Source organism: Phyllostomus discolor, chromosome 3, assembly GCF_004126475.2.
Source record: "Phyllostomus discolor isolate MPI-MPIP mPhyDis1 chromosome 3, mPhyDis1.pri.v3, whole genome shotgun sequence".
In the NCBI taxonomy this organism is placed as follows: Eukaryota; Metazoa; Chordata; class Mammalia; order Chiroptera; family Phyllostomidae; genus Phyllostomus; species Phyllostomus discolor.
In genome coordinates this window covers 54,945,077-54,972,891 of record NC_040905.2, presented here as the reverse complement: position 1 = coordinate 54,972,891, position 27,815 = coordinate 54,945,077, and the positions used below count along the sequence as shown (strand labels likewise).

The 27,815-nt window shown below is 33.8% G+C and overlaps 1 protein-coding gene across 1 annotated transcript in view; it reads right to left on the bottom strand.

The window, feature by feature from the left end:
• RASA1 (RAS p21 protein activator 1) overlaps positions 1-27,815 on the bottom strand; it is a 116,371-nt gene that overhangs the window by 34,453 nt on the left and 54,103 nt on the right. The window contains exons 5-11 of the mRNA XM_028528630.2: positions 23,350-23,467; positions 19,546-19,577; positions 15,459-15,511; positions 13,161-13,311; positions 10,799-10,877; positions 1,360-1,480; positions 293-449 (exon numbers count right to left, since the gene is read on the bottom strand). Coding sequence (XP_028384431.1) covers positions 293-449; positions 1,360-1,480; positions 10,799-10,877; positions 13,161-13,311; positions 15,459-15,511; positions 19,546-19,577; positions 23,350-23,467 — 711 coding nt within the window. The remainder of the gene's footprint in view (positions 1-292; positions 450-1,359; positions 1,481-10,798; positions 10,878-13,160; positions 13,312-15,458; positions 15,512-19,545; positions 19,578-23,349; positions 23,468-27,815) is intronic.

Sequence of the window (27,815 nt, the reverse complement as noted above, 5' to 3'; positions counted from 1 at the left end):
ACTTAAAAGATTGGTGGGAGGCACAGGGAGGAAACATACTATATACAGATCAAGTCTTACTACAGGAAACGCCATTCCAAAGATTTCTCTGTAATACAGTGGAATAGTATTTTATGCACAGGTTAATCTAAAGTAGTAAGGACAAGTAAGAAGGACAAAAATTACCCTGAAAAATAAATGTCATTTTTAGATCATTTTAGGGCTCTCAAAATTGGTTTGCTATCATGTGAAATTATCTGAACATATCCACTATTTTATTAACAAAACAATTACAAAATAAATATTTTCTTACCTGCCAAAGAGACTATCATGGACAACATATACAGAACACACACTCAGATCTATTAATCCTTTTGGTTTTGTAGCTCGTTTTTCACTCTCAAAATAAATAAGTTGGGCATCACTGCCCTCTAGGATAAAATATAAATTTTTCCACCGTTTTCCTTTGCCTGTTAAAAAAGCAAAAATTTTGCCTTAGCCAAATGATGAATTGTGAAGTCATACATATTAAAATCATAAAAATTATCATTGTTAAAATAAAAAAATATATCTCAGTGTGGTGATTGCAGGGGATGGTGGGTGGATGGAGGCAGAAGAGGGTGGGTGCAAGAGGGGGATAAATGGTAATGGACAAATACAATGAAAAATAAACTATTAAAAATTAAATATATTTCAATTTGTATTCCAAAGCTTAAATAATATACTAATCCTTATAAAATGAAAAAATGTTTGTAATTTATCTGTAAAAAAATGACTTTTATATCACTTGTTTTTTAATGAATCAGAGTGAATGACAAAAGTACCTAAACTATACCTTTAAAAATTTTATGATGATAAACTCTTTAAGATTCTTATTTAGTAGTAATTCTTTTTCAGTCATAAAAAGAATAAAATCTTCCACTAATGCATATACTCTTCCAACCCCCTAACATTTCTTAATGTCAAACTGAGGCAACCCTATAAAATAAAAACATCAACACCATAAATGTGCCAGATGCCATAAGAAGTTTCTCTTTTTGAAAAAGAATTGGGGTGGGTATTGGGGTATGGGGGAGGGAGGAGGCAAAGAATCAAATACCTAGTACTGGAACTGACCTTAGGATTTAAAGACATAGTTGGAAATATATAAGCGTTTTTCCTAAAACTGTGATTGGAAATGTGGACTTAATATACCTAGACAAGATTTTGAAGACTCTTTAGATAAAAGCTCTAAATAAGGGCCAATGACTAATAATTCAGGTCAAGCTTATTAAATAGATATCTCAATGATAAGTTTAATTCTCAATATTTACAGTACTTCTATTGTAAATGATAAAACACTAAATTTGAATCTTTATAGTCATAAAAGTTTGTACTTACCCTTTTTTAGAAGGTAACCTTTTTTAACAATATTTTTATAAAAGGCATCTTTTGGTTTTCGGCGAATTGTATTATATATTTCCTTGCCATCCACTGTATCATTGAGTACTTGTTCTTGTTCCTGAGTTTTTAAAAGCATTAAAATTGTTTCTTGAATTATTGATGGAAATTAAGTAAAATCTATTCAACTACAAATTAAAAACCAGATTATGTGTTTGTCTAGACATTAAGGAAATGTTTTAAGTACTAAAATCTAAAGCAATGTAACACATATCTACAGAGATCATTTGCTTTTTAAAGAAATTTTCAAAATGGTTTCCCTACCATTTCTCAAGAACGATGATAACTAATAAGCTATTTTGAAAAATATAGTAGTCCCCTTTTATCTCTGGTTTTGCCTCCTGTGGTTTCAGTTACTAGTGGTCAATCACTGCCCAGAAATATTTAACAGAAAATTTCAGAAATAAAACAATTCATAAGTCATACATGGCATGCCATTCTGAGTATCATGATGAAATCCTATCTGGGATAATGACTCATCATCCCTTTTTCCAGTGATCCACACTGTATCTGCTATCTGTCCATTAGCCATCTCAGTTAGATTAACTGTTGAGGTATCACAGTACTTGTGTTCAAGTAACCTTTACAGTAGCCTAACAATATGTTATAATGTCTACGTCACTCATCTCACTTCATCTCATCACACAGAAACTGTTATCATCTCACACTGTTACAAGGGTGAGTAATATACAATAAAATATTTTGAGAGACCAAATTCACATAACTTTTATTACAGTATGTTGTTATAATTGTTCTACTTTATGATTATTATTGTTAATCTCATACTGTGCCTAATTTATAAATTAAACTTTATGATAAAGTATGTGTAGGAAAAAATACTATATATAGGGTTTGGTACTATCTGCAGTTTCAGGTATTCACCAGGGGACTTGGAATGTATTTCCTTCAAGATAAGTGGGGAGATGACTGTACAGTTTCCTTTTATTGTGTTTTACAGCAAATGATGTTGTTTTGAAAACACAAAAATTTGTCCCAACATACTAATAAATTAGGAACCAATTTAAGCATAAAGCAAAGTCCTGTTTGCTTCTGTACAAATACAGCTGATAAAAACATCTGGTGAATGCAGAAAACTGCACCCAGCTGAACTTAGAGACGTGGGAATACACAAAACACACCTCAGATCCCGCTCTATTCTCAAAGTCTTATATGCCATACCCAACCATTCACATCTAGTATTATAATGCCAACTGATGTAGATAATCCTCTTCCTGCCACTTTGAAAAACTCTTCCAATGGTGACTTCCACACCTGATCTTTTATAAGGTAAAGTGCCATATTTATTGTATTGCTTAATCCTTAACCATTTAACATGTATAAAAACTATGCTACATTTTTTATTAAGTTCTTATCTTTAAGTGTCATTGATGAAGTTTCTCGTGTTGTGCCCCTAACCACACTTTTCTCACCACCATGTGGTTTTTATTGCATGACTTTATATAACACTGTGACTTTCAGGAATGCATGTCTTAATGTCTAACCTGCCTACCCCCTACTCCCAAATAACAAAAAAAATTATGACATCAGGAAAATATAAAGAGAAGAATGCCTTTGTAATCATCTTTCCAAAATAATTCAGTCTTCAATATTGCCATCAGGGTACACCAGACTCAATTTTAGTTTAGTTGTTTTTTTTTTTTTAGCAGTTCTTACATTTGCATGGATTAATGTTTTTATGACTTTTCCCCTAAAAATTTCAGGGAATATAAAAGGAGTCCATTTGATCCTTTTATAAATCTAGGACATGAGTCCTGGCTGGCATAGCTCAGTGGATTGAGTGTGGGCTGCGAATCAAAATGTCTCAGTTTCGATTCCCAGTCAGGGCACATGTCTGGGTTGCAGGCCGTGGCCCCCAGCAACCACACATTGATGTCTCTCTCTCTCTCTCCCCCTCCCTCCCTTCCCTCTCTAAAAATAAATAAATAAATAATCTTTAAAAAAAATCAAGGACATGAGACTCTCATGAATCTTATTTTTCCTATATCTTGAAACAGTGTGCTGTTTTATCATCCTAGGAACCATTTCATGATTACTCAAAAATGACCCCCAAGTGTGCTCAAGAGCAGAAGTTAGAAAACCATGGTACATATGCTAAGTTTAGCACATGGATCATTTTGGGACACAGAATTTTACTGGAACATATAGCTACACTCATTCCTTTACATAGCCCTGTGGCCATTTTAACACTACAAAGACCAGGTTTAGAAGTCAAGACAGGGATTGAATGGCTCATACAACCTAAAGTATTTATTATCTGGCCCTTTGCAGAACAAGTTTGCCAGTCCTGGGACTACAGGATGGTGTGATAGTGAAATAAATCAACTCTATTGCATTACAGTTTTGCTGTCCTTTTTTTCTTTTACTATGTTGCCAAGGATTGCATTATCTTTTAAAGAAGGAGAAAACCTAGTCCTGTTTTCTTATTAATCTTCACTGAAGCTAAAAATGAAGAACTCAATTTTTCACAACAGCAAAGAGAAAATACTGACAAAAGAGTATGTTGGACAATTATTAAAAGGATCAGAAGATGAATGCAAAAAAACAGATGGCAGCACTCTGGCATCTAGTGTCACGATAAAATTTATTTTGATAACCAAAGTCTCAGACTATGATTCTTCAGGATATCTTTGATAAATATTCTCAAAACTTGAAAACTACTGAGTGAACAATGTATTTCAGGGCAGTGGGAATATGGTGTTTCCATTGGTTAGTCACTTAAGAGTGAATTCTTTAAATTTTTATGCTCATGTACCGAGATTTACTTCACATGATTTTAAGTGGATGAAAGGTAATTTGTATCTAAAGGCTATTAGAAGGAGACACAATGTAGAAATTTTTAAAATTCACCATATTGATCATTCTGATGTTTATTTATAAACCTGAACATAAAGATATTTTGAACTTATGAAGAAAGAAAGACTGTACTCTCCAATGAAGATATGAGCCATCACATTTTTCAAAAGTATTGCTATTGATGATGCAAGTGTAGGAACAACAAGAAAGAATCATAAACTAGAACCCAGAAGAGATATACTGAAAATCTGGACTCACTAATCCATTTTGACAGTGAAAGTACAAGAACCAGAGTAATTATAAGCAAGAACTTAATAGAAATGTATCTGAAATCTGGAATTGGGATTTACAAATGGGTATGTTCCAGGCCCATGCATAACAGTGGATGAACAGTTATATGCAGTTAGAAGGCACTGCCTATTTCAGGTACATAGACCAGGATGGGTGTAACAAAAATTTGAGTTTGCTACATTTAAAGTAGTATTAAATTATCTAATAAAGTTGCTTTGGGACTATCCTTTACCCCTACTTCTACATATTATTGGTAAAGTGACTCAGAACATAAAATTTTAAAAGGATACACTGGGCCCAGATGATAAATAGTAATGACTACTTTCCTATTTATATAGATTTGTAACTATTGTTTATTTCAGTAGTGATAATGTTTAGTCATAGCTGCAGAATAGGGCATATTTGTAGTTTGTTATTTAAGACATATTACTACATTAACATGTGGTTTAAACACCTGATTTCAAGAAAATATATAGGTCTTTAATAAATTATATTAAGGGTGGGGCTGATACACAGATGTACAAATCCTAAAGGATTCTAATATATTAAAAGACCTTGTGGGCAGGAACAGAGCTTCACTTTCTGAGTTTTAGTAAATCATTAGATGGTAGTTGGGAAGGCTTCTTGGCCCACTCTACACATTCTGGAGGAGGAAGTCTTATATACACCTCTCCAAGGGAAGAAAATAATCTGATTGGCTGGAGTCTGATAACCACTAAAGGAAGCTTTTGCACTGAAGTTAGGTGCATAGACTTGAAGCCAGACCTCTACTGCAAATGCTTTTGTTACTTAATAGCTAGGAAAACTTCATTTAATAAATTAATTCAATAAGTGTTTGAGTGCCGGGCACTATTCCAGTTAAGATACATTAGTGAACAAATCAAAGATCCTTCTCCACAAGAAACTTATATTCTAATGAGGGAAAGAGATAATAAACAAGTAAATTCTATTATTATGGGATGCCACGCTAGGGTCTTGTAAGCCATGAGAACTTTGGCTTTTCCTGTAAATGTAGAACACCTACAGTATTAAAGAGAGGGCTGACATGATACGACACATTTTAAATGTACTTCTCTGACTGTTGTGCAGTGTTAAGGCAGCAAAGGTAGAAACAGAGAAAGAAAATCAAATTCTGGTCATGGTCATATTCTATATATATAATGAAGACAGAGCCAGTATGATGTTCCTGAGAATTTGGATACAGAGCGTGGGAGAAAAAGGGAAGAATCAAGAATGACTTTGAGACAGAATAGTAAAAAGCTAGGAAAATTTCCTGGTAAGTGGAGTAGGGAAACTGAGACAGAGAGTTGAATAAACTGGCTGGGCAATTTACAGCCAGACACAAAAGGTCACCTCCCCAGAGATGACACCTAGGTCTCAGTTGTATTTCAGCTCCAGGCCCAGAAAAGCTGCAAAATCAGATGGGAGATGCCACGTCCAACTATAATGGCTAAAGACCCTCTGCCCTGTCACTGGCCAATCAGTGGGGACCACAATCCTGAAAGGGCACACCTGGAGAACTGAGAAATATTTTACTGAAACCCTCCCTTGAGACCTCCCCCAAGATTCCTGTCTGCAAGACTGTAACAGGGCGGGTTGGGCCAAATCACTGGGGAGCAGGGAGAAATGCCAAGGCAACAGATTAAAACAGCTACAGTAAGCAGAGGCTGCACCAGGCAAAAGTAAACAGCATGCAGGACCTTGGCAGCAGGGCAGCTTGTGACCCAGCCAAAGGGAGCCTGTACTGAGGCTGCATGGAGCCAAAAAGGTCAAAACACATGTGTATGGTGGGGGTCAGCAAGCAGCAGGGGCCAGATGTCCTGCCCCAGGCTAAGACCTTTGTGTGCCTGTGTGTGGCTGGGAAACTTCTACCCCCTTCTGCAAAATGGTGGCTAGAAGAGGGGCAAAGACAACTGTGACGAGCATGGCCAACACTGGAACACACTGGTTGAAAAGCTGGACATTCCCACAGCGCACAGTATTTTGGGAGGGGACTTGAAAACAGAATGCACACAAAAGCCTCTCTCTCTCTTCCTTGACTTGCACCCCGGTTGGGAAATTTTCACAGGACCAACAGATGCTGAGCCCACTCGGGGCTTAGGCCTCACTCAGCTGGAGGACAGTTTGAAGAGGCAGAGTCCCACACTAGGATGTGTGCCTTACCTGGCACAAGCCCTGGGACACTGCAACCCTGTGCAGCACATGGCACAGGTCCTGGACTGCTTTCACTCTCTCACCCTGAGACAGGCATGAGCTGGGAAAGTTCCTTAGCCCAAGGGATGCAGGCAGCCTCAGGCGCTGGGGACCCACGGATGGGGCTTCCCCTGCACGACCATCAAGAGTGATCTGGCTGCACACACCAGACCCCAGGAGAGAGAGACAGAATTGTGCGAAGTGATGGCAATGTTAAATCCACAAGTGCACACTGGAAAGAGAGAACCTGAGGATGGGAACCCATTTGTGTGGCTCTCTTGAGTTCCAAAAAGACAGATAAGCAACTAAGGGAATTTCTGGGTATGGACTTGAATTCCAGTCTTTTTGAGAACATAGGAATTTCCATGCTCTGCAGGAGAGGTTGGCTTAGAGTAGGAATGCCTGTTACTCTGTTAATAAAAACCTCTTTCCTTTCCCATAAATCTTTCTGTTATGTTTGTACGCAGCAGCAAGCAGCCGGACCCCAGGCTGCCCTGTTACAAGAGAGAGAATAAAAGCCTCAAGACAAAGGACCCAGCATGTGTGCTCTTCCTCTGGGCAGCAACACTCACACTCCCTTTCCTTTTTGCTTTTCCGACTTCTTTCCCCACAGGTGTGCTTCTCCTAAACTCTATAGCAATGGGCAACTGGCAGCTTGTTCGAGGCTAATGCTCTGAACTGGTCTCCAAGTTCTACTTTTCTCTGAATTCCCAGTGAGCTAAGGCAGTCCACCCTAGGCTCTCCTGTTGCTTCTTCTCTACTAAGCCCTTTCTTGTTTTACTGCCCCAGCTTTAATAAACGTGCCCCCACAGTCACCTGGACTTGTGTTGTGAAATCTTTCCTATACAAAATCAAGAACCCATGCATTACCAGTTGGCCCTAAGCAGATCCACTCAGGGCCAGGCCCCCTGTCTGTTAAAACTCACTGCTTTAAGTAATTTAATTATCCTCTTGGGTCTATCTCCCTATCTGTAAAAAATGCATAATTACAGTATCAACCTCATCAAGATGTTAAAAAAAATAAAATACATTAATTAATACTTTTAAGAAATAGTGCCTAAAACATATAATACTCAAAAACTGTTATTTTTATTGTGGGGTGCATTGTCTCAAAAGGTTGCTGCTTTTGTATAATGTCTTTTACAAAGTTTTAGTTCCGCAGAGTAGGCAGACCTGGCTAGGATTCTTGCGCTCATACCCCAGCTCCTTCCTCCGAGTCAGCGTTTGCAGGGTCATCTCAGGGGAAGTGAGCTGATTTTCTAGCTAACCAGTTTTTCCATTAACAAAAGGACTTTTCTAATAGTTATAATCATGCTGGTAAAGACAAGAATATGTCTTGATCCCCAAACTTCTACTATAATCTACTTTTACTCCAGGCCCAAACTAGTACCCTTCAAAGAACATAATAGTTTTTATGTAGTAATCAAATTGCTTTGTAATCTGCATCAGTTATTTCTGAAGTATTCAGTGCATTACTAGGCACTTACATGAAAAACAATAATTTGAGGTTTGTTCAGGTCTCAAACAGTAACACATGCAAGTATGGGGCACACTGTATATTTGTAGTAATTATTAAAGCAACCTTATAGCCCTGGCTGGTGTGGCTCAGTAGACTGAGCGCTGGTCTTTGAACCAAAGGGTCATGGGTATGATTCCCAGTCAAGGCACATGCCTGGGTTGCAGGCCAGGTCCCCAGCTGAGGGTGTACAAGAGGCAGTCAATGTATCTCTCACATATCAATGTTTCTCTCCCTTACTTCCTCTCTCCCTTCCCATCTCTCTAAAAATAAATTAAAATCTTTTAAAAAATTATATTTGAAAAACCTTAAAACTTAAGTACAAAAAGTTTTCTAGATGCCACATGCTATTATGACCACATAATTATTCTTCTAATTGTAAAAATTAAATTAGAAAATTCTAAGCAAAAATTCATGATGGGAAAAATGACAATTTGTAGACCAATATGTTTTGTGGACTTATGAAACAAATTAAAATCATTATTAACTCAACACCAATGGGAATTAGAATTAAGGATATAGCAATGGGAATGAGTCATAGGATCTGACATTTGAAGGCACTTCTGCCCCTAATAAAAAGACCCTGAGTAGTGGTTTCCAGGAAGCATATACAACACTACAGGTTTAAAAAAAAACAGTCTTACATATGTTATGAATTGGAATAGTGACAGGAAGTGAGAGTGACAGGAAGATAGCGACAAGCACAATGAGATCAAGAGAGATTACTGATAATACAGAGAGTAAAATGGGTACTTCCTGCTGAAGAGCAGATGACCATTCTCAACGAAGATTGGTTGCATATTTAATGTCAGGTACTATTCTAGGCACTGGGAATACAACACAAAACCCCTGCTCTTGTGGACCTTACATTCTGCCAGGAAAGCATGAGGATATAAAGCAAGATACATAGGGTGGGGCAAAAGTAGGTTTACGGTTATGAGTACACATAATAGTTTATCCTGTTATTATTATTATTATTATAGTTATTATTATTATAGTTATCCTGTTATTATTATTGTTGTTAATATTATTATTAATAAATAGTATTACTATTTATTAATATTTGTATTAATTTCCATACAACTGTAAGCCTACTTTTGCCCACTCCTGTATTAAAATGTGAGAAGTTACAATAACTGTTGAATTTACATTAAGCATCAGAATAATGATCCCCCCCTCAGCAACTACAATGAGTATTAGGTATAGTCATCTGAAACTAACTTGTTAGGAAGAGAAAAAATCAAGGCATTAGAGACAATATAAATCACAAGCTTAGCTGGATACGCAAAACCTCTCACAATCCTCCTTTATGTCCCTGGGCTATTATAGTCAAGCACCTCTCACATAACCAGTTTGGTCAATGATGACAGAAGTCTCGTAAGATTATAACAGAGCTGAAAAATTCCTATCACCTAGTGATGCCATGAACACTGCAGTGGTCAGAATGTGGTGGTACAGTACATTACCACATGTCTGTGATGATGGTATTGTAAACAAACCTACTGCATTGTCAGTCATATAAAAGTATTACCACATACAATTATGTACAGTACACGTGATAATAAACAACTATGTTACTGATTTATGTACTTACTACACTTTTATTTTTAGCATAGAATGTAACTTTCTATTTAAAAAGTTTATTTTAACACATTATGCTGCATTACGCCAGTAGCAGCATCATACATCTCATGTTTACCTCATCTCCTGATTGCATCATTTCTCTGGTGATAATTTGATCTCATATTGTTTGTAGACTAACTTGCTGCGCAGGCTGTCTAGGTTTGTGTAAGTACACTCCATGACAGTCTCGAAAAGACCATACTGCATAACAATGCATTTCTCAGAACACATCCCCACCATTCAGCAGCGCATGCCTATGTCCTTTTTTTGTCTACTACCTTTCCCACCACACTTCAGAAAGTATAATGAGAAAGAAACAGAAGCTAATTAATCCCCCTATGCATTCAGGAACTAATATTCAACAGACCCTCTTGTTCAAGGCCAGTTTTTCCTATTGTGTTCAAGTAGTCACTCTGCCTTCTCTAGGATCTGGTACATCCCTCGCCCACCATTCCCTCTCTCCTGTTTACAGCTGGCTTTATTCACAGTATAAAGACATGCTCAAAACTCACTTACCATAAAACTATAGACAAATAAATAAAGAAATAAGCTTATAAACTCTTGGCCCTATATTTTCTTCCAGCTATCATTTTTTATATAGTTTCTTTACTTACCAAGCTCACCTAGATAAGCCTGGCTGTGATTTCTCCTTGCTGTCTCCACTTTAGCCTCCAACAAACTCACTCCTTGACCCAGTGCAATTTGGCTTCTGCCCCCACCACTGCTTCTATTCTCAAAAAGTCATCAAGGACTTCCTAATTATCTAGAACCAACATAAATAAAAACTAAGATTCTCTTACAATGTACTTTCTGAAAGAATTTGAATAATCCACAATTTTAAACTTTATCCAATTTAAAGGCATGAGTGTGTATGTAAACATACCACCAAATTGCATTTTGAAATAAAATGCTAATTATTACAATAAGAAAAACAACACTGACCTGCATTGGTACAGGTTCCTTAAGATAATAACCTTCAACAATTTGTTCCTTCCGATAGTGATCTATGATGTCCCCAATGCTGTTAAAATAAAAATAACTTATATTGACAGAATTTGCCTCATAAAAAATGCAAATCTTGAAAAAATAGGCAAACCATGTTAGCAAAGATTATATATTTGCAACTTTTTAAAAAGCAGATAACTGTAATACATTAAGAGAACATATAATCATAATATACACATTATTTTAGAAAAACAATAATGTTCCCAAAACAGATTTACATTCAGAATACCTTAGACACTCCAAATTTCCATAGGCATACTTAAAAATCACTACTGAGAAAAGAACAAAAAAGTCCACCTTTAAAGTCTTTAATAACAGTATTTCTTAGATTGAAAGGAAGACTTGACAGAGAAGAAATGGCATTAATTTACTAGCAAGTGGTGAGTTCAGGTGAACTTTAAGAATTTTTATCACCAAAACATTTATATATTCTGCTTTTATAATAATAATAATTTGGCCTTAGGTTATAAAACATAAATAGCAGGTGAAAGCAGAACCAAATTTTAAAGAAGACTAGAAGCAAATCTTACATGTAGGATTAATTACTACAATAGCAAAGGCTTATTTGATAACTTTGATTAAAAGTGCTACAAAATATTCTTTATATTTGGGAAATATTTTAAGCAAAACTACAAATAAATGACATTATATATTTTAACACAAATTTTAACATGACATGAGCTTTTTTAAATATACAAAAATATGTTTCTCTGTTATCAGTAGGCCATGTTATCATCCTGAGTACTTAAACCCTAGAATTTTAAACATTCCTTTAGTATACTATAAGGATGCGAACTTCAGGGATCCCCCAAAAAACATGTCTCTTAATCTACCATTTGATTTTTTTCATGTTCTTCCTATAGCTACAGCAATTGAAATACAGATATAGATGGCTGGATATTATATCACTTAATTTTTTTCATAGTTCTTCCTGCTGACAGAATAGTTGAAATATATACAGGGTGGGGAAAAAGTAGGTTTACAGTTATGAATACTCAAAACACAGAGTACAGTCCTGTATTATTATTTATTAATTACTGTTATTATCTTCCATATAAACAACTGTAAACCTACTTTCTCCCCACCCTGTATTTTACAGACTGCTTCCATATGCAGGAAAAATTTATATCTTTGCAAAATGTGTATCATAAGGAAGGTCCAGTCTTAAACGAACTTCCCCTACAATTAAATCTACATAAATTATTTTACCTTTTAAAAAAGTATCAAGATGGACATTTAATAATTCAGTTAAGAGTGCATGTTTTGAATTCAGTTTTACATATGCCAAAATCCATAGAAAGCTGGACAATAGGCAAAATTAATTTACCTTCATTTAGAGCTCAAGTTTCAACTAGCTAGATATTCAGTGAGGATGTCTACATCAGACTCATGTCGAAGCACTAGCAGTTTATGTGTAAGGTGTGCAAAAGGATCTATCTCTCTACACTCACATCTTTCATCTGTTACTTTTTAACTGTCCACTTAACTTCTCGAAAACAAATAGAACTTGTATTTTTTGTTTGTTTGTTTTATTACGCTGTGTTTTCCAGATAAACCAGTCATCGGATCCCTATATACTCAAAGGTTGAGCTGGAATTGAGAAAAATGGTAAATGGGATGGAGAATCATGCTGTGGTATTTTATCTTATGCAAACCTCCAAAGAGGAAAACAAGGTTCTTCTAGAATTATCCAGTATGGGCAAACCTTTATAGACAGACATAAAATGAAAGACGATTTTCTATTATACAAAAAAAGTGACATTCTGCTATATGATTTCTTTATTAACATTTTACCTAGTTAAATGACTAAAATCCATTCTGAGTTTTGGGACAAGCAAAGAGTTTACTTAGAATTTTAAAGGTGAGAAATAGGAACCAATAATTACAAATAAGAAATACCAGTTTGAGAACCTAATTACATTTGTAGCAAGACTCCAGTTATTCTTTACGAATGTTTTTTCTATTGAAATGTCTCAAGGCTAAAATAATTTATTTTCCTTTCTAGATATTTTGCTGTCCTACAGATAATACATGGATTTAGCAAATTTGCTGCTTATAAATATATGTGATATTTTTATTATTTATGCACAAGGTATACATTCTGTTTGAAGGAAACAAGTTATCTATATATTCATTTTTTGGACACTCTAAAGAATTCTTAGCCATGACTACTACTAAATTATTAAAGGTCTTAAAACTTTAAATTTTAAAAAGTCTAAAACTGTACTTTTGAATGATATAATATTGATATATCAACCATTTTTGGCAAAAGTAAAATTAAAAACTTCTTACAACTTACCTGTTATAATATCGGCCTCCCATCATAAACTGATTGTTTGGTGTTGGACATATTTTAAAACGCTGAATATTTTCACTAGTCCGAAAATAAAGTGAATAGTCACCAGGAGTGTTATCTGAGGGCCTCACAAGAAAACTGCAGACTTGGCCAACTGTAAAGATTAGACTGTTAGTTTTATTCCCTAATTATCAAATTGAAAAAAGTGTTAAGTATTATAATTATAAAAGTACATTCAAAAGTCATAAACATATACTAATTTTCACCAGTAAAATTTTATAGTAAAGATAATTTTAAGACTTTTCAAAAAAAATTTCCAGTTTATGAGTCACAGCTATCCAGGAAGTTGCTTGTCTTTCTTAAATAAATATACAGGGCAGAAGTTTGCAGCAGTGACTTCTGGTTAATAATGTCTATACTTGCCAAGGCTGGAAAAAAATAATCTAAGCACAGTCAGGGGATAATGGCTAAAACTGCCACATTCTGTTTGCAAACCCACTTAGTAAGAATCTAAAAAATTACAGTGAATTTTGTTTAGGAGTACTCTGTACTTTATCAATGCTTTTGATTAAACATTAAAATAGTAACTAATAAAATAGTAACAAAAGCTTACAAAGGTAGATTCAAAACAAATGAAGTATTTGTGTACCTTATAAAAATCAATACATATGCATTGTATTTTCATTCAATAGATATGGTACTGAGAAGTCAAGTAGAAGCAAATAAATATGAAAATATTTTACATAAAATAACTTTAAAGATGTCTTTTTGGTATCTTCAATTGGCTGTGACTCAACACTAAGTTGCTCTTGCCTTTTCTCTGTTTAAGTCCTAATGATATAGATCAGAACTTGACTGCTTTTAGGGAAATACAATGAATACTCATAATATCAGATGTAATTTTCCTGTAAGTTACTAACAGTTCCAATCATCTAGCCAGCACTTACTATCAAGTCATTATGAAATAACTTGACTATTCAATATAAAGAATAGGAATTACTACAAAACTGTGTAAGTGCTTATGTGTACTTTTCAGAGGAGAAAAATCACCAGACTCTTGAAAGAGCACATAACCCAATGAAAATAAAAACTAATGTAAGGTAATTAAGTTTAGGTCCTTTCACCTTTATATGCCTAAAACAAGAGTGCAAGTATTTGGTGGTACACACTTAAACCGATATTCAAAATTCAGTACCTTCATTAAAATAAACATTTTGGTCCCACTGAAAATTAGTAACATGTCATTTTGGTTGAGCATTTAGTCTCCATTACTTAGTACCATGTTGCATTATCATATTTTTATTTTTAACCTACTTAACCTACATTCTCACAAAAAACCTGAACACTTCTAAAACGGCCTCAAATTGTTCAAAAGAACAAAGCAGTAACTACACTAAAATGCAATGCCTTATAGCTTAAAATCACTCAAATAACATATTTAACAATCAGCAGTTTATTTACTACAAATACACACTATTGAACTCTGGCTGTTTAAAGAACCAAGACTTCTCAATTACAGATTGCATGTAAACTTGTCTCAGATCCCAATATGATACAGTTTACTTTAAAAATACTTGGAAGTTAATTAAGATGGTTTTTAATTAAGATGATGACAGGACAGTTTTTGTTTTAAATGTAAACCCACCATACAAGTCAATTTTTACTTTGCTTATCTCTACATTCAGAATTTTGGGAAATGTTAAAAAATAATACATTTTAAATAACGCCCAATTATATAATTCTTAAGTGAACAAAGATAAATGCAATTAACATTTGCTGCAGCTGAACAGCAAAAAAAAAGAAAAAGAAAACAGCATAATATTCCTTTATAAGAGGCTGCTCATAAATTATGGTATTTATACAATGAAAAACTCACAATAATCAAAAATGAGAATGAAAATTTATATTTACAGATATAAAATAATCTCCCAAAATACATCCTAACATAAAAAAAGTATGTTGCATGTTCCTGTGAGTGTGTATGGAGCAGTATGTATGGGGGATGTATTTAGGGGTGAGGAAGACTACAACAGAACACTTCAGGAAAAAAAAACTCATCTGGTGCTTCTTCTGGGGAAGAAGAAAGGGGCTTAGGGCAGAAGGAAAACATACTTCACTGAATGTAATTAAACTGCATGTATGTTTTCAACTAACAACACCAAAAACACCATTTTCTCTGTGCTCGGCAAGAAAATACAATATGCATAAATATAAATGAGTGCAAAAGGCAAAACACATGTTAAATAGATTGCTTTTTCTTTTCTTTTCTTTTTAAACAAAGGCAAATGAATATACAAGTACCTGTCATTAGTAAATTATAAGCTTCTTGTTTGGAAATTTTCCCATGGAACCATCTTAAAAAGAGAACAAATTAAATATGTAAATAAAAAGTCTTTTTGGCTGTTACACAATCAAAGCTAAATAATCAACATTAGTGTAATTCAATCTGACATAATAAAATAATTCCTTTTACATCTATGTTACTACACTTTCTAAACATATATAATTTCAATAAAACAAGAAAAATCAGGGACTATCCAGTATAAGCTACAATTTCCGTATTAATTACCAATGTAAAAACAGCGTGATTTTAATCCTGATAATGACAAACTGTTACATCCTTACATCAAAGCTAGCATTCTCTTTTCTCTTTATTGGGAGGGAGAGATGGTACAGTTAGAGGCCACCATGGAATTACCCAGAAAAAGAAAAAAAGGGGCTAAATTCTCTTATTTCTCTCAAAATGAATTTCCATAATATATGTGCTAAGTTCTCTCTCCAAGTAAAATCAACAAGGCTGATTCATACTTTACTGAAAATCAGAAAATAAGATTAAATAGATTAGAAAAAGTAAATACCATAATCAAGAACTGAAAGAAAAGAATAACTTAGTATTCCTAATTCTATTTGAGCTGATGACCTATCAAATTTGACTGCTACAAGTTTATATCTGTATACTTAAAGTAAGCCTTTAGAAAGTATCATAAATGGCATTATAATCAAGATCCATAACATATAATAAAGTATTTGCATTTTACCTTAAAATAAAAATAACACCTCTCATTTAAAAAATTAATTGCTAGTATATGAACTACTTAAGATCTCCTCTTATTTACCTAAAGGACTATTATATACACAGCTGATTAACACATGTAAATACCAAAACTGAAAATTCAAGATCAACTCTCTACTGCTTTGCCATATATTCTCAAGGCCTATTATTTTTAATAGAGACTTAAAGAGCAAGTAGGCAAGTAAAAATACTACCAGACTAAAAGATATAAGCACTCTAAAACCCAATGTTACAGGTTTAGAGGCTACTCATACTATTTTAAATTATCTATACTATTACTGATCAAAGTATTAAAATGTAACTGAATTTTTACCTTTTCACATGAAATGGGAATGAATGAAATGTCAAGCTTTTAAATTCTCTCTTTAACTCTATGCCAACCATTAACTCACTACCCAGGGCTCATGATGCAAATTATGATCAATATAAAGAAAGTATACAACTGGAGCAGTACAAGGTAGTAAGGTTCTATATTGCATTCAATTATATTCTAAATGACTGTTGACTACAAATGCTAGAATAAGACTTCTACATTCCAGGGGAGAGTTGACTAAATGACCTCAAAGGCCAATCCTATAATTTTATAGCTAGAATAAAGGAGAAAAATGGCATTCAAAGTGGGGGGAGAAGGATAACAAATGGGAGTTTACAGAATAAGCAATATTGTTTTCTGAAAGGATTAGATTTTAGTTTCTTCATTCATATATTTATTACCTATATACAACATGTATGTATTTCAAGCACATGGTTAGCATGAATGACAGAAAGATAAATCTCTGTTTCTTAGGAAGTCCCCATTCTAGTACAAAAAAGGGACACAAATACTATATGACTATAAATACAATGTGCTGAGAGCATTTTTGGAATAACAGAGAAGGGGCACCAGTTCTATAGAGCGTATAAAATAAAAGAAGATTTCTTGAGAAGAGTAAAAAATGAGTTAAGTCTTTGAGTAAGAATAAGAATTAACCAAAAACAATAGAGGGGAGGTCCTGGCCAGGTTGCTCAGTTGGTTAGAGAGTTGTCCCCACATGCCAAGATTACAGGTTCGATCCCTGGTCAGGGCACATACAAAAATCAACTAATGAACGCATAAGTAAGTAGAACAGCAAATCAATGTTTCCCTCTCTCTCAAAAAAAAAAAAAAAAAAAAAAAAAAAAAAAAAGGAGGGATTCAGCCTAGGGAGTAGCTTGAGCAAAGGAGAAAATATTATGCATATTAAGCATAATATGCATATATATAAACTGGAGAGTGTAATACTACAAATGACAAAGGGTAGAACTAGAAAAGCACACAAGGGCTAGATCAGAGGGTCCTTTCAGAATTTACTAAGGCAAGGATGGTAGAGAACCAATTAAAATATTTAAATGAAAAAGTGATAGTCAGATACATGTTTTAGGTAAATGATTCTGGCTATTGGAATAACAGATCTGCAGAGACTAAAGCATTAATTAAGAAAGACCACCTTCGAGGTTGTTGCTACATCAAATCCTGGTAAGAGATTGAAAAGTGTCTAACCTAGAATACAGTTGTTTAAGATACTGAGAAGAAGGCACACAATCAAGAAATGTTTTAGGAGATAAAATGACCAGGACTTGGCACTTATATAATGGAAATAGGGAGCAGAAAAAAACACAGCTAAAGTTATACCACCTATTTAATCTTAAAGGGCACTCGTGGATGTTACTGAGAATGTTTCACTGTCAGTCCCCACCTTAGGAAATTAGAAGAAGCTGACAAATTAAACTTAAACCAACAATGCAAATTTAGCTTATGCTAAATACCTAATGAAAAGTGTAAAGTTCAAAAAATTGATCAATCACAATGGTTTTAAATTTAAAAAAAGATTTCCAAGTGAAAGTGGGATACTTTATGCTATGAGAAAACTGGCTATAGTTTTAAATGTTTACGAGCATTTGACATTTCACTGGCATTTGACATGTTTTCTTTTTTTAAGTAAATATATGGTATTATGTTAATAGCACTAAAAATACAGATTTCTAGCTGCTCTTGAAATACAACAGAATTTCACAACCCTAGACTCTCAATTCCTGCACAGATCAGTTAGAGTGGTGACCACAGTACAGGCAAACACTTTTCTCATTTTTGACTTCCCAGTCTTCCCTAATGTAAAGAATGAGTGTCAGCTGCCATTTATTACCACACTTGCAGTGTTGTTTTCTTACAGTAGGAAAACAGTTGCATGTACCATGATCTCTATTGAGAGAGAAAATAAGACCAAGATTACTGTAATTTGAGAAAAATGGGAATATATACACCTGACCTATTTCATTTGCTTACATTATCTGTATGTCCCCTCTAGGCATTAATTAGAATTTGTAACTCCTGATAGAGGTAGTGGGGAAACGTCAAACTACTTCAGTCAACAGTCAACAATGTACAGCCTCACTGGGAACCTATTTTGCAGTTACACAGAACGATATAGAGAATAAACTCAGAAAAATATGTTTCTCTTAAGGAAGAGTAGGGAACTAAATGTGACTGCAAGAGTGAGTATTCATTCAGTTTAATATTTTTATACGTTCAAATGATTAGGAAAAAATGAGAAAATATGAGAGGCAAGCCTTAAATTCTACCCATTACTGCTGACAAAAAAAGTTCCGCCAAAAAGATATTAGAAGATGAACAAGTGATATATTAAAATAATTTATGTCAAGAAGAATTGGGATTAAGAGTAAAGATCTTCAAGGACAAAAATAAAATTAAAGCAAAGCTAAATACCACATGGAGTGATTTCCCATAAGAGGTTATTGGTTACAGCTATAATTTCTGTAATATAAGAAACAAATGTGGCAAGTAGCAGCTGTAGTAAAACCTGCTACAAAGTACTTAAAATCAGCCTAAAGAGATTATGAAAAGAAAGTCCTTGCACAGTCTTACTAATATGGTAAACAGTCATGATCTTGAGGAAAAGGTCTCTGCTCCTCCGAAAATACTGAACCACAAAATGCACGGTGATAAAAACAAAACATGCTATTGATAAATCAATAAGAAAATAAAGAAAAATGTGAGGAATTCTGACATTTATAATGTTATTAATGTAATATATATTGAAAAGTCCTTAGTTTGCTGATGTAAAAGCTATATATGGCTATGAGCTATCTTCATTATTTCAAATTAAGACTTTATTACTAGATTCATGAGAAAATATTTAAACAGCAGTTCCTGAGCCAAATAAAAAAATGAAGTCAGCTCCAAAAGTATCAATTTTTTTAATAAATATTTTTTGGCCAAAGTCATCCTATTAGTAGTTTACAATATTTTTTTCCTTTTAATAATTAACACAAACTCACATTTTGCCTTCATGTGGATCTTCTTCCCGGCCCTAAAGGGGAAGACATTAAGACAGTATTTTATATAATTAACTATTAATCTATTTTTATTAAAAATAACAAAAAACGTACCTTCAAACAACTCTACACTGCCCTTCATGTTTGTTTATATATATGTAAGATGTTTCTGTTCCAGAAGTATCTTTCCAAAACTCTTTCCTACTCTTCTTTCCTTATTGTGATTTCTCTAATTCAGGCCCTTTCTTTCCCTTTTCTTAAACTATTATAGTAGCCCAACTAGTATGATTATCTCTTTGCCCTACAACATTAATCTGCATTTGCCTTACATTAAGAACACTAAGGCAAACAAAAACAAATACATTTTTAAAAAACTGAACATTTAATGTCCCCCTACTGCCTACAAATTCCTCAGTTTATAACCAAAGTCTTGTATCATATGACTACATCTATGTTTCCAGTCTCATACTATTAATTCCCGTTAGATATCTATACCATTATCACATGTCACTACCTACTCACTAATCTACATTCTCCCAACACTGTAGCTTGTTCTTTTTCATTTAAAATGTCCTTCCCACTCAATGCTTTCTGTTGGTTGAAACCTAAACCATCCAGGCAGGATCCATCTCAAATACAACCCCTGAAGTGAGACACCAGGTCCCTAAAATGTAGATATGAACTTTGAATAGAAAGGCATCCTTCATCTTTTGAACTTTACTTTACTCTATTTGACACTCCCACTATTTAGGATACACCCCCCTCCAGTGTTATTCATTCTGTTACAATAACTATTAACCTCTTAAGCTCTTAGTGCTTCTTTGTACCTATTACCAACACAACCACTAGCACAATGTTGGGCACATAATTTTCACTGAAAATAAGTACAGGGTAGGGCAAAAGTAGTTTATAGTAGTGAGTGCCCAGAACACAGTTAATTATTGTATCACTTTCCATACGAACAACTGTAAACCTACTTTTGCCCTACCCTATATATGTTGAACTGTAGTCCTAGTATATAGCACAGTACCTGGTACTGAATTATCACTGAATAATGAAAGAAAGAGTAGAAAAATGGTCTAAGTAAACATGGATTTAATTCTCTCAATTTGGTTCTCATTCATCAAATACGTAACCAGACTAGAATCAAACATTTACTAAGTACCTATGATATTACAAAACAGTATGCTAAAAAGAAAAAAAAAACTACCTGAAAAAATATATTATCATTGCCCAAAATCTCTACAGAAGAGATTTACATAGTAAGTTAATTTTATATAATGTAATGGAATATAAAATTAAGGTGCTATAGTAAAACAAGAGGAAACAATTTGGCCTGAGAAAATCTTGAAATACATAAAATCTCTGTGAAAGAAAGGGCAACACCTGAGGTTGAGTGGGTAAAGATGAATCGATTTTACAAGGCAGTCTAGCAGGGCAGGAATGTCAAGAAAGAGTGAAAAGAATAGGCAGAGAGACAATCATTCATTCAACAAACATTTACTGAATGCCTACTGATGCCACACACTATTCCAGTCAATGGGTGTACATCACTGAATCAGACAAACTTACAGGCTTACATTCTAGAATTAAGACGTAGAAGTCTAATTGTGCTTGGAGAACAGTAATCAGAATTTCAGAGTGGGAAATTCCTTAGATTCAACCACCAGCTGAATGCCTGAAATCTAGGCAATCTCCAAATGGCTTTTCAATGTACAAAGAATAACTATGTCCCAGTGAAGATCATTATGAAAGACAATTTTGAATATTGGAGTAAAAATTGTTTAGAACTGCAACTTGAAAGTAGGCCACTATTAAAGTATTACTATATTAATTTCTAGCAGCCACATCACATTGTTTACTCCTACTGAGTTGCTCACTTTTTCTGTCTTTTTTTCTTTCCTTGTATTGACATTAGATCATGTCTCTTTATGTTAAATCACAGATGGCAAATACAAGGCCCAAGGGCCAAATCCAGCCTCTCCCTTTGTTTTATCTGGCCCGGCACCTTGTTTCAAAGCCTTGTTTCTACCCAGCAGTGCAACTGTTAAGGAGTAGTTACATTTATATAGCCCTAAAATTCGGCCCTTTGAAGGCAAATGCAAGGCAGATGTGGCCCCCAATGAAAATGAATTTGACACCCCTGTGTTAAATTGAGTAATTTTTTTTCTTTACTCACTTTAAACTTTATTCAAGTTTATCTTGTTAAATTTTATCCAAAATTTTAAAAGCTCAAGAAAAGTTCAGCTATACTGTAATTCCTTTAAATAATCAGAATAATTGTGGGGAGGGGATTATAGCAGGGAGAAGAAAATCTAACATGAAAGTTTTAATCAAGAAATTAGCCCTGGCTGGTGTGGCTCAGCGGATTGAGTGCCAGTCTGTAAACCAAAGGGTTGCCAGTTTGATTCCCAGTCAGGGCATATGTCTGGGTTTGAGGCCAGGTCCCCAGTAGGGGGCATGTGAGAAGCAACCACACACTTACGTTTCTCTCCCTCTCTTTCTCCTTCCCTTTCCCTCTCACTAAAAATAAATAAATAAAATCTTTAAAAAACAAAAGGAAATTTTGTAGTAAAACCAATACAGAGTAAATTTCTTCAGCTTGAACACATCTTGCCAAAATGGAATAAATATTTCTCCTACTGTAGAATGCAGAATATTAATATAGGGATTAGGTATTCTAACCCTAGCTCTTCAACTAAACTATATGACTATGAGTATAGAATGTATCATACCATTTCCTTAACTCCTCCCACTGTTCTTCAAAAATTTTACTTCTACATATCTGGCTGCCAGTATAGACAGACAAGACAACTAACAGCAAAGAAAATATTTTCCACTGCCACCTTTATGAAACCAATTAAAGCACAGTTTCACAGCTTCTTTCCAGGTTCATGGTACAATTTAAAAAAAGGAGTAGCACCCTGGCTGGTGTAGCTTAGTGAATTGAGTGCAGGCTTTAAACCAAAGTGTCGCAGGTTCGATTCCCAGTCAGAGGACATGCCTGGGTTGCAGGCCCACGGCCCCCAGCAACCACACATTGATGTTTCTCTCTCTCTCTTTCTCCCTCCCTTCCCTCTCTAAAAATAAATAAATAAAATCTTAAAAAAAAAAAAAAAAAAAGAGTAGCTTCAACGACTGTAAAGTAAAAGATAACAGAATGCCATTCCATTTCACTGGGAAAATCTGAAAGATAAGGGTGGATTCCAAATTTGTAAAATAATGTTTGCTATCTTTCAGTGAGTACTGCCTCTAAAATGCAAATGCTGCTGGAATGCTGACCTCCTATTTAAAAATGCACAAACATAATTACTTATACTGTTACTAATAATGTATTATTTGATGACAATAAAAACAAGGGGGATATTCAAAATGTAGAACCATGTGATGATTGATATGTGTAACATAACTGAGTTTTTCCGAGGTTACTAGAAAATGATACATATATTTGGAAGATAAAAAATTTAAGATTCAGTGATCAGTGGTATACCATTTATGAAGAAGATTAAGAAAACAAAAAGAAATACAAATAAGCATAAATGTTAATACATTTTTGATACTTAGAAATGCATGAAAACTTGAAAATTGGCAGCTATGGATTAAAACATGCTGGCTTAGCTATGTTGTTTTACAAATAAATAGCAATTACTAATAGTGGATACATTTTAATAAAAAATTCCTTGTACTTGTGAAGGCATTTCAAAAACAAAAATGTATTCACAGATGATTTCCCTGATTTATATGTTTCACAATTTTACAAAAAAAAAATCAGAATTCTGAGAATGAAAAGAACAGAACAATACTTACCACCTCTTCTACAAGGTCTTCAACAATAAGGCCTTGTTCATCTGTTCTTAGATTTGTAACCCACATCCATCCATCTTCTAATTCGTTATGAACAATGAACATATCTCCTTTTAAGAAACTGAATCATAAATTTAAAAGTTATATAAAGTTATTGAAAGCAATTATAAAGTTATTGAAACTAAACTGTTAATCATGGAAATTTGACATGTACTACACTGCCGAGACACTATGATACTGGAAAAATCCAACAGATTAAAGTCAAATACCCTAGTACCTGGATGGCGTGGCTCAGTGGGTTGAGTGCTGGCCTGTCAACTGAAAGGTCACCCAGTAGGATTCCCTGGCAGGGCACATGAGTGGGTTGGTGGCTAGGTCCCCAGTTGGGGGCATTCAAGAGGTAATTAATCCATGTTTCTCTTACACACTGGTGTTTCGCTCCCTCTCTTCACCTCTATCTAATCTTTTTTAATTTTTAAAATAAAAATAAAGCCAAGTACCTAGGTTTTTGTCCTGTATCTAGAATTATCTACAAGTAAAACTCTTTACAATTAAAACTCTGAATCTTATTTTCCTCATGGGAAAAATAGATGTAATAAAGGTACCTGCACTATCTATGTCACTGGATTATTGTTAGAGTCAAATTGGCATTTTCGTAAGCAGTAATTATGTATCTTAATACATTCTTTAGAGTATAACGCCAAGGAAACTGAATTTGATAGTTTAACTCAATTGTATTACTCTTTCAAAGGTACGTTAGGTATAAAATTATAAACACAAAGTAATTAACTCATTTCACATATAAAGATATACTTGTGTTGGAAAAAGTTTACTTTAAGCACAATTAGCCTTATCACGCAGCTGCTTATAAGAATTAACACTTTTCTCATTAAAAACATTAAGTTTTAATTCATTCAGACATACATGATCCAACAAGTATAGCATTCTTTACCTGAAAGTGGTACCGAGGGATAATATATTATGAGGACGCATGCACATTTTTTGTTATCAATTTCTGAGTACAGGGATGCATATACTACCTAGTTTCTTTTCAATGGAATCTAGATGGTTTCAATTTCAACACAATCCCAGTAGGAATGTGTTGTTTATATATGTCATCAATATAAAACCATCAGTAATTCCTTCAACTTTCCTTTTTTAGGCTTGAACAAATGCCTCTGAGGACTTAAGGTTTCAAGATTGGTTGGATGCTACCATTGTCCTGTATCAATATCCATATCTGTCATATATATTTCTTACCAGTTTTTCTTTCATCCTTAATTTTCACAAACCAAAGTTCTATTAGGTAAATCTAAAAAACTTTTCTTCTAGACTATCTAAAGTTTCACTGTTTGTTGGACAAGTTCAAGAACAAAAAACTTGGACACAACACTTTAGATGTACTCCATTTGAACAACAGAGAAGATTGCCTTCTATCTTTTTAAAAGGCTTACTTTTATTTTATTGATTTTATTGGGTTGACATTGGTTAATAAAACCACACAGGTTTCAAAAGTACAACTCAATAAAACATCATCTGTATGATGCATCCTGTGCTCATAGCCCAAAGTAAAGCAGAAATTACCACTTAACCAAGTAAACTACTCCTTTCTAGAACCAACTACATTTAACACATTCAATAAAATAGTTATGAATGAGTAAAAAGGGAGTACATACAAAGAAATAACAGAATTGAGAAATGACAGGTGTCATTTATTTATCAAAAGCAGTCATCTGAGTTTTTCTTTTGATATGTTATGCTATACTATTTTTTATGGTGCAAAAATACAGATTAAAATAAAAGACTCACTAGCACAAAATATAATTGTAAGATTAATTCTGTATTATTTTTCATTTTTCACCAAAAGAAGTTAAGGTGCTTTGCTAAATCTTATCAACCTTCAGATGTTTTTACCTAAAAAACCTCACAGGCATATGCAAATTTTAAAAAGACTCAGAACTTCATACATATTTATATCATTAAATTAAAATGTGTACAATTCAAACTGTTTAAACTTTCATCTTCCTAAATCATCAGTAATTCTCAATTTTGAGAAGGTTTCTAAGGGCCCCTTTATTCTTAGTAATTAATACCTTAAAAGGTTCTTATTTATATGGATTATATCTGATATTCATTATATTAGAATTTAAAATAAAAATATTTAAAAATATATACTAATTCCTTTAAAAATATAGCCAATTACATGGTAACAAAGAATATGAACAACAATTATAATTTTTACAAATTTAGCAAGAGTACTCTTGTTTTACCATTTTTGCAATTCTCAATGGATTTTCATATCTGTTTCTTCCTTTAATCTGTTGCAATCTGATATTTTGCTTTAAAGTACATGAAGAATATCTGGATTCAAATATGTAGTTGTGAAAGAGATAAATATTTTAACAGCCTTTCGGACCATTATAGATTATATTATAACAAAAACTCAAAAGTGGTCCTTTCTTGAAGGTTAGCTATAATGTAGAATCTAAAACTGTATAGCAATGAACTTTCTAAACCTATTCCAATGACAACTATTTGTCTATCTCATACTTTGAATGGATCTTTTTTACCTGTGCTAATTTTGTAATATCATGCATTGATCATTAAGAAAATGCTGGTTCACTGAGCTACATAGATGCAGATATTACAGATACAAACATACATTATCAAAACATCACATTCCTTAATATTGCCACCACTCTCATCAAAAAGTCATTAATTATTTGGAAAACCATCAAACTCCTAATTGCAGGGAAACCCTAATATAGGGTTTTCAAAATTCTAATTTTTTTTATTAAAAGCTCAAATTTTATCATTAGTAAGAAAAACTGTCAGTTATTTCCCTTGAAGTAACAGATCACTTTGTTCTTTAAAAAGAAAATACTCCCCTGGCTGGCATAGCTCAGTGGTTTGAGCATGGGCTGCAAACCAAAGTGTCGCAGGTTCATTTCCCAGTCAGGGCACATGCCTGGGTTGCAGGCCATAACCCCCAGCAACCACACATTGATGTTTCTCTCTCTCTCTCTTTCTCCCTCCCTTCCCTCTCTAAAAATGAATGGATAAAATCTTAAAAAAAAAAAAAAAAGTTAAAAAAACAAGAAAGAAAATACTCGAGTCTGAATAATCACAGTTTGCCTGTCATTCTTTCTCTCAGGTAAAAACAGTATGCACAAAAGCAGCAGCTAGTTCAGCTCTGAGCTCCCTGTTTTTCCTCAAGGCACTGAACTTCGGTACACAGCAGAGGTGCTTTAACTATACATCCCAATTTATCCCATAAAATATTAAAAAAGAGATGTAGCCAAGGGTTGATATTCAGTAAAATAAATAGCTTTTTACTGTCTGATCAAGAACAATCTTGAGTGAAACTGCCTTTGTTTATTTAACTGCAATTGTGTGGCAGTGAAGAACACTACAGTTTGATGCCACTATCTTGATTTGTGCTATGGCACCAGCAATTTTACTGTCCATTGCCTTTGTACATGACATCAGTGTAAATGTCATGGTAAAAAGGCAAATGATGTCTTAGTATTATTATAAATATAGCTTTGATGTCACGGGCCCTCTAAATGGTCTCAAGGATCCAAACACAGGGTTACATGGATTGTACTCTGAGAACTACTGTCCTAGATGATCCCACTGGGAAAAATTTGGATAAATTAAATTATCCAAAATGCCTAAATTTGTAGTTTACAGCTGTTTATTATATACATTTCCTCCCTTCTCTCTTTTATTGAGTTTTCCAGCTTAGATCACTACTAAAGGTATATCAATAAGAATGAAATAAAAAGTGAATTTGAGGACATTCATGTAAAAATGAAATTCCCATTTGGAGATTCCAGATACCTAAGTCTTTGTTTTTTTAAATACCGTAGTTCCAGAAATATTTTAATACCCCCCAAGGTTATCACTATATTCTAAATGCTCCTTGTTGATTTTGATGAAAAACTCTATACTCAGAATCAAAATTATTCAAAGTAGCCTTAAAATTTTACCAGTAATAAATTTTCTATTACAAAATTAAATAGCTTATAGGAGACACTAAAAACATAATTATCAAATTATATAGAAATAATAAAAACAAAAAATTACTGTGTTCTATAGTCGTATACCACTAGTAAAACTTATTCATCTATCATGTAAAACAGAAGTTTAGTAATCATTTGAGTAGCATTTACAGCTGAGACACAAATGTCATGCAGTAATAAAAATTAAAATGGATTATAGCATATAACCAAACTCTCCTTACTTTGTCAGAGATTGTCTAATAAAAGCTAAGTTACTTTTCCTGTCATCTTCACTATGGCCACCCTGATCCAAATCCACAAACTGAACAGAAAAGCCCAATAGGGTACTAGAACATTAGACTCAACAATAAAGGCACTTTTACCTTGCTGCATGTTATATCTTCAAATTCCAAAGCTTTCCTGGTCCAAAGGCAATAAATTATCACAGTCTTTCAAACATCTATT